This window comes from Mesocricetus auratus, unplaced genomic scaffold, assembly GCF_017639785.1.
Source record: "Mesocricetus auratus isolate SY011 unplaced genomic scaffold, BCM_Maur_2.0 Super-Scaffold_100013, whole genome shotgun sequence".
Classification (NCBI taxonomy): Eukaryota; Metazoa; Chordata; class Mammalia; order Rodentia; family Cricetidae; genus Mesocricetus; species Mesocricetus auratus.
In genome coordinates, this window is record NW_024429196.1 from 617,669 (window position 1) to 625,822 (window position 8,154).

Here is an 8,154-nt window from a genome sequence, read left to right on the forward strand (position 1 = left end):
AAAACTGTAGGCACCAACCCATGTCCTCTGGGATTCTATGTATCAGAAAAACTACTAAGACATATTTCCATCTTTTTACTTCCATGCTTCATGGGAGACTGCTGACTAGGCTTCATCCCTTCCCTTGGCAGTTTAAGAGGAGCAAAGGAAAAGAAAAGTACAATCTAGGAAAAGTTTGACACACACTTAGAGGGATGTTAAATGCAAAATAAATGCCCAAACTTAAAATATTTTGCTGAGGAATAAAATAGTTATGGTGACAACCTGTTGCAATAAACCATGATGAAGAAACGAGAGGAGGCCCTGTAGTGGACAAGAATAAAGAGCGCAGGCAGAAGCAAGGGCAGCCTCTCACATCTCCCTGCAGGCACACGCATATGGTAGATTTGCAGACAATTGGAAAATAAAGTGAGTCAGACTCGTGCATGTTCTGAAGACTCATGCTACAGGATGAAGCTAATAAGCTGTGTGTTCTCTGCTCCGTTCTGAAACTAAAACTAGAGCTCAAGACATCCTGTAACTGTCAGAAAGACATTCTGGAAAGCTATGTGTGACTCGGATGCTATTTCCCAGAAGGAAGCTATTCGATCTACAAGCATGTAGGGACAGTATGCTACATGGAAACAGTCATCCTATGGGGTGAAGCCCATGAGTAAGACATGACCACTCTTCTCAAGAAGTTCACTCCGCAGGAGAAAGTGACTCACAGGAGAGCCTGACTCAGGACACGGAGGAGTCTAATTTGCCAGGATCAAAAGCTTGACTCACATCACAGCTCTATGCTTTCTCTCCAGAAGTGTAAAGTATTTCCATAATTTATGCAGTTTCCATAAATCTGGGATATGCTTTGGATGTCTAATTTATGTCTGACTTACATAAATTCATATATAAATGAATGTGTGGGTATACATCAAATATTATGTATATCTTTTGCATACGCCATTGTGCAGTTGAAAATAACTGGACCTAAGATGGGTTATAAATAAGGTCCTTGGGTGGTAATTTTATGCATTTCAAGTTTTCCACTTATCATTTTAAAGTTTAAGAGATTTATCTCTCTGAAAATAATAGAAAAAACATTGTTACACATGTACCATCTAATATTGCAATCTTTGCTACAATTAAGAATTAAATATTTTATGTTCTGAATGGTATAAAAGAATAAAAGTTTTTTGAATGATAATTTCACATAAGTTACAAAAATGTAATAATGTTACTAAGATATAAGTGTGAAAGCAGTTATTTATGTTGAAACTATTGTTACAAGTGGCAAGTAACTATATAACTAAGTTCAAAGTACAACTGTATTTCAGTTCATTCAAGCTAACAATTAAAATACAATAATTTAAATTTCTCTCATATAACTGTAAATGTTACTTTTTAATCACCAAACACTGTTTTTAAGAACATGTCAAATAGACTTGCTTTACATATGAGCATCAGGAAAGCCACATGATCAAGTAATGTATTTTATAGTTGAACTTACTTCTAGTATTCAAGCGTCTCTGTAAGCAGGCATATATCCAGGATAAGTAAAAGGCCTGTTTAAATTAACCTTAGAGCATATGTCTTTATTTTCATAAGTCAAGCTTTTCTGATTGTAATAACTATTTAGAAACTGCTTTTGTAAGGTTCAGAGTTTTGTGTTAAACAGATCTCAAGCCAAGAATACAGAATTACTTCTTGCCTCCAGTGCTATAGCAAATCACCATTATTACAATTTCCTGTTGATAGGAAGGGAAAGCAGATGGTTTTCTCTAAAACTGTATTCTGAAAATAAGCAGAAAAATACATGTTGGAACTTTGTAGCCTTGCTACAAGCCAACGCAATGCTTTGTCAAACTTTCCAGTAATCCCTAAATGAAACTGTAAATACTCTGGGAGGAGATTTTTATTTTATCTAGTGCAGTTTTATCTTGGATCTTGCAGTGTCCTCTTGTCATATGTTTGACGAAATGTGCAAACTTTCTCGATTGTGCTACTGTAAGATATGCAGTTTTCCCGTTCTTCCTGTGGCCTCCTCTTTGTGAATCTGTTCTTTACACAAAGCTTTACATCTCTATGTTCAGTAAAGAAAAATGCTGCATGATGGGTGTGATGGAAAAGCATTTGATTCTACCAAGGCCTACCTTCAGCTCCCCTGCATCTCGGTAAAACTGTAGTAATTGCTCTGTACCGACGGTTTGGGGGAATAGCAAGTATGATTGTGCTTGGAAAAGCTAATTAAATAAAAAGCAGTGTTTGTTCACTACAAAAGAAGCACACTGGCATGATTTCTCTACAACTGACAAAGTGAACCAGCCACTCACATTCTAGAATCTTCTCTCCTTAGCCAGGAAAAGACTAATGATGTGTTGCGGCTTCCAGCTGTGCCAGGAAGCAGCATTTAGAACCTCTTCCCCTGTGTTCTGGCTTACCTCGGAACAATGGTTATTTTTACTTAATCTGTATGGGGAGCTTTTACTTGGGTCCAGGGTTCTTAAAGTTGAACCGGCAGCTTCAGCACCACCTAGGAACTTTTTAGAAATGCACTTGATAGCACTTGATAGCCCCTCGCCAGAACTTCATAATCAGGAAAGCTGAGCAGAGCTGGATGCAACAATCTGTGCTCTAAGTAGACTTCCTGGTAACTGATACACACTAAAGGCTGAAAATCACTGTGGGTAGCACCATTGTTATTCATCAAGGCTCCTGAATCCAGATTCCTACCTATGTTCTTACCACATTGCAGCAGACCTTCTATTCCCTCCACCCCCAACAGCGCATCATGGAAACTCCTTCTGGACCCAATCATTTGCACTTGAGGTGACTGATAGGGGTGAAATCTCTTTTGCACGCAGAGCAGGACCTGGCACCTGTGCCTAGACCCCATCCTCCTCGGAAACAGAAGCCAGAGTATCTGGACCCGTCTCTGAATGCTGAGCGCCATACTGCACACGACCGCAAGAGCACTGTGTTTCTACTCCTCAGCCGCTGGTGGCGAGACGAGACCCCGGCTTGAGGGGTCTGGATTACCTGCACTAGCGTCATCTGCGAGCCGAGGGCCAACAATATCTTCTCCGTCTTCGTGGGGTACGGGTTGTCCCGGTGCTTATACAGCCACTGCTTAAGAGGCCTTGCCATGTCTTGCAGGGCCTGTCGCTTGTGCCTCACCTTCCCTCCATTCTGCCGGGCCCTGAGTCATGAGGAAAGGAGAGGGATGTGTTAGTGACACCTTTTGGGTGGCCTGAAGGATCTCCATGATAGGTCATATTTCTGTGATGTCAGCACCCAGCCTGGGCTTAACTGAACCCCACCCCCATCAACCCAGGGTGTCTATCCTTATGCACCTCAACTCTGAGAGCCCCCAGTTGGGGCAAAGCAAGAAAAGGAAACCCCACGACTTCTCGGTGGGAGCACAGATTCCTGTGCATCTCCCTGAATAGCCCTGCCCTGTGCCAGTGAGCCCTTACATTTATGTTGAGGGGGGCTATGTTGATCCCAATAAGGCAGTGCTGCTGGGGTTGGGACAAATGCCACGTGGTTGGAAAAGTGTTCTCTAGACTGCAGACCTGGACCCAGAGCTAACCGATTCCCTTGGTTCCCCCCCACCCCCAGGCCATTGAATGGCCCTGGCCTCGGGAGGAGGGCCGGACCTCCAAGTTCTCTTGCTCAGGTTCTGGGACTGCAGGTCTCCAGTGGTCAGGGAACACGTACTGGACCACAGAAACAGAGCAAAGTATGATGGGGTCAGGGAACACATACTGGACCGCAAAGACAAAGCAAAGTATGATGGCTGCCTAGGTTCTCCGAAGTCTCTCATTTCATTTGATGCTCTTGCGGGGAGCTGGGAAAAATTGCAGACCCTACAAAGCAGCCTAGGGCCTCTTTCTCTCTTTGGAAAGAGGGAAAAGTGTGAAACGTCGTCCCAGCAGGTAAAGGTTTGTAAAAGACCTCAAGAAAGCCTACTTCCAGGAGGAGCAGGCAAAGAAGTCTTCACTCTAGAGCGGGTGTGGGGTGATGCGCTCCCGAGAGGCTCCGGGAGGTGTCGCCCCGCAACCGCCAGCGCTCCCAGCCCCAGTCCCCGTTCGTGCGCCTGCGCCCCTGCCTGCCGGGAGTCAGCTTCTTCGAACTCTTTGAAATGCAATTCCATCCGCGCTGACTGGTTGTTACAGTTTGGGGAAGCCTAATCTCTATTACAAAGCATCAGTGCGGCAAAACAAGCAGCTTGTACTGTGGTTCCGGAGGAGGCGGGCCTCTCTAGGAGCCATGAGGACCAGGCCCAGCGCACACTGCCCTGCATGCCCCGGGACTGGAGCCGATGGCTCACCCCAGAGCTCCCGGGCTACGACAGGCCGCTTACCCCCAGAAACCGAAAGCCAGCAGGTCCGCCTCCTCCTCCGGGCTCGCCGCGGGCCCCGCCGAGCTGTGAGCGCCAGGGACGCCTTACGGGAACCGACCTAGTCCAGGCCAAGGGAACCCCGAGGCCAATGTGAGATCCTCCGGCCACGGAAGAGGAAGCCCCGGAGGCCTTACCTGGGAACCCTCTGTTTGATTTTACCCTGTCACAGCGCACAGCGCTCAATCTGCACCGCCCCCCCGCGATAGGAAGAGAAAGCAAGTAACTACGCCTAACTACACAGGGTCCCCGAATCCTAGGGGAGGACTGGGCGCCAACTCCATTTCCACCAAAACTTTTTTGAACTGTTCTAAGGAATTAATCCCTCCAGCTTTGAGAAGGTAAATCCTTAAGAACCGGGCTTGCCAGTCCAGGAGGCTTAGATGTGTCCTCCTGGAGGAAGCTGCGGACTCCCGGTCCTCAGATTTTAGTTTGCACTTCACATCCCCTCCCCACAACTCGCTGCCCCTACCCCTCCGGACTCCCGGGTGGGCACTGGCCCCAGGGTGTGAGCATACCCGGTCCTTCGGTGTCTTAGGCTGAGGTTGTCCTTGAGGGGCGGGCCATCTGGAATGCCCACCTCCGGGCGTGTGTGTGGATTGTCCAGAACGCCACCGTATGGCCGGCTGCCACGTTCCCGCTCTGAGGTGCCTCGGTCCTCAAAAAGCACGGCTCCCCAAGCTTGTTGAAGACGATGGTGTTCATGATGCGCGCTGGCAGGGACGCGCGGCCTCGCTACAGCGCCTCGAAGCCGGGCCCCCAGGAGCTCCGCAGCAGGGCTCGGGTTCTAGAAGATCAAAGAGCATTACGTTACTTCCGACTGTACCCAGGTTTCTGCAGCTCAGGAGCCCGGAACTTGGTGGGGGCTGTGGGGCAGCTGAGCTGATGACCAGGGTTGTATTGCTCCCGGTAGACCAGTGAATACTCTTCTTCAACACCTAGCGACCCACACATTCACACAACACTCCTGGGACAGATCCCTGCCCTTCTCCTCCCGGCAATCAAGCTCCCCCACTCTAGGAACTTCAAACAGAAATAATGTACCTATTGAGGTAAAGAAAGCGATTTCCAAACGAACTTTCCCGTCTCTAAGAAAGACACAATTAGGGCTGAGAAGCAAAATAAATAAGCAAGGGACATGTTCGTTAAGCACCACACACGAGAATAAAGCTTCTAGGGTAATCAGGAGGAGTTGGAAGGAGGAGACGACGATTTGGGGTAACATGGATAATTGCATCCACAAAGGCGGGTCAGTGAGTCCTAGGTCTTGGTGTCAAGGGATGTTCACGTTTTCTGAATCCTGGACCACATGGTAGAAACTCCTGCTTCTTTAGGTTACAGTCTACCGCTGGGATAAGGACAGCAGGGGAAGTTACCAGTAGAGCCCCAAACCTGAAAATTAAGTGGTCTCAGGACAAATGTCTCACACATTCCCTAATCTTTCTGCGGAGCTCAAAGCAAAGGCACATCGTACTGGGTCCCTGGGGGTTACAGTCCTCAGGAAGTGGAGCCCTTTTCAGAAGCCTGAAGGCTCCTATCAGGCAGTGACCCTCACACCTTTCAGACTACCCACTGGACTCCAGGACAGCCCGCAGCTCACCTCTGAAGTTGGAGCGCCTGGAGGCCTCAGCCCGCCAGGTATGGACATCCGGAGCAAGGCCGCATGGCCGCAGAAAAGTCGCAATATTGCCACGAAATCAGGACCATGCCCACCGGCCAAATCTCCCCCCACCCTCCCGGAACTCCCGGTAGCTCAATGGTAGCTCAGTCTACTCTGAGCCTTTCACACAGCGCGGCCAGCAGCCCCTTCAATGCACACATCCTGCACAGCGCCCACACTCGCCAACGCCCCCTGCCCCGCCCTCTACTGTCACCGCAGTGGCAGCCACGCGCGACATTTAGGAAAATCCACAGCTACTAAGCGATGGCCGCTGTCCTCATTGGTATGGAAAGTGAAGTCAGACCTCTGTTGGCCGCTGCGTTGCGCCCTAGGGCTGAATCCTGAGCAGACAGGTACTGGTCTCAGCGATAAGTGTCAGATAAGTGTCAAAGCAAGTTTGTGAGCCCAGCGCCTGCTTACCGACGATGGTGATCACGCTTCTTTGCTGCTGCAAGCATCCTTCCCCCTCACATTCCACCTCCTTCCACACAGCCCGGTCCTAGACGCAGCAGCGCCTTTTCCCTAGCAAAGCCATGGTGGGGTTACCACCTAGAACCTTTCCCACAGACTGCAAACACCGCCATGGGCCAGGTATGTGACTGCAGGAGCAGTGACCAGAGATTGGCACTTGTCCGAAAACTCGGACCATTACAATGGGTCGGGCATGGGGCGTGGGGGCAGTTAGGACCTATGGTTCCTAATTCATCCTGGCTCCGGTGAAAGGTACCCAGCACCCCATCTTTGCTCTTGTGCTCTGCACTTTACCCGGTTTGGCGCCTAGCTGTGCTGGGGAGCGCGCTCCCTGCGGAACTGCCCCTCGGATAATTAGAAAGCAAAGCAAGGCCAGGTGGGCTGCCAGCTGGTTTCCCAGATCCTCCCTCCAGCCTTGACCAACACCCAGGAGCTCCCCCTCTAGACCTCAGACAGAGATGGGGGAGGGGAGAGAAGAGCCCCGGCATTCAGAGAGCTGGGGAGCAGCTGTGCAGCGGCCTGAGCGAACCTGGGGTTCGGCCCTCGGGGGAGGGGACCCAGGACTGTACCTGTGGTCGCGGGGCCCGCAGCCAGCGGCTGGCTGTCCCTCCTCGGGGTTAGGCACACTCCCATCCCCGCCGCATGTTCTCGGCGCAGGCTCCGACGCGCTCACCGCCACCACCGCCGTCGTCTCGGCTTTATTTACCCAGACGGCGCGCGCGGCCCGGGACCCGGAATTCCGAGGCCTTCTCATGTTTCCTGACTGCCTGGCCCAGCCCGCGAACATCTCGTGGGCGCGGTATCCATGTTCCCGGGCGGCAGGAGAGGAAGCGATCGCGACCGCCGGGCCGCAGGAGCTGCCGCGGGCCGCGCCCCGGAGCCCCGGGCGGCAGCATTCTCCCAGCGGGGCGCCGTTCCCCTCTCTCCGCCTCGCAGTACTGAGCAAAGCAGGCTTTTTCCTTCGCACTAAGGGGAATAGTAATCCAAGAAGTCGCTCGAAGCCTGGGGCTTTGCGGTGTAAATCCCGTGTCTTAGTTGCTCCGAGTGCCGGAAATGTCACCATGCATGGCTGGATGCGGAGACGCACCATGTGTTTTCCTCCTGATTAGCTGGGGATTAGAGCTTCTTGCAGCGGCAATTCCTTTTGGTGTCCTTGGGCTGGCCAGTGAAGTCCAGACTGTGGAGGTCAAGGCCAGGCAAGCGCTCTTCCCAAGACAAGCACTAAAGAGGTAGGGATGCAGAAAGACGGTGGGGCGAGGCATCCTCAGGAGCCGGTGCTGGGTAGTCAGGTGTGCAGGAGACCTAGCTCGGGGAGGTTACAATCTACATGCATCCTACGGTTGGAACCTGAAGGCATTTGGAGTAAGGAGAAAGAGTGGCTACCACATGCTCTAAGCGGTGCTTTGTAATCCACCGAAGACTGAGCAGAACTTGTGGCAGCTTAAAGTGATCCCGAGGTGGAGCACCAATTCTCTCCTGGTCGGGTGGCTAGGCCCTGCTGCTCTTGCTACCTTCTAACTCTTTTAAGAGCTAAAGCAGACTTTTAAAAACCTGACAGAATTAGTATCATTTAGACCTTTCTCCCTAAATGACGATCATGTAGTGCTGAGTCCCACATAAGAGTCCGCCTAGAAGTGGCTAATGT

At 50.7% G+C, this 8,154-nt stretch overlaps 1 protein-coding gene across 1 annotated transcript; it reads right to left on the reverse strand.

Moving 5' to 3' along the window:
* Window positions 1–15: 15 nt before the first annotated feature.
* Window positions 16–7,211, reverse strand: Mkx (mohawk homeobox). The gene is made up of 4 exons (XM_040755251.1): window positions 7,079–7,211; window positions 4,959–5,165; window positions 3,016–3,175; window positions 16–1,770 (listed from the first exon to the last, which is right to left on the reverse strand). Exons 2-4 carry the CDS (start codon window positions 5,081–5,083, stop codon window positions 1,696–1,698), a joined length of 360 nt encoding a protein of 119 aa, XP_040611185.1. The 5' UTR covers window positions 5,084–5,165; window positions 7,079–7,211; the 3' UTR covers window positions 16–1,695.
* Between the last annotated feature and the right edge of the window lie 943 nt (window positions 7,212–8,154).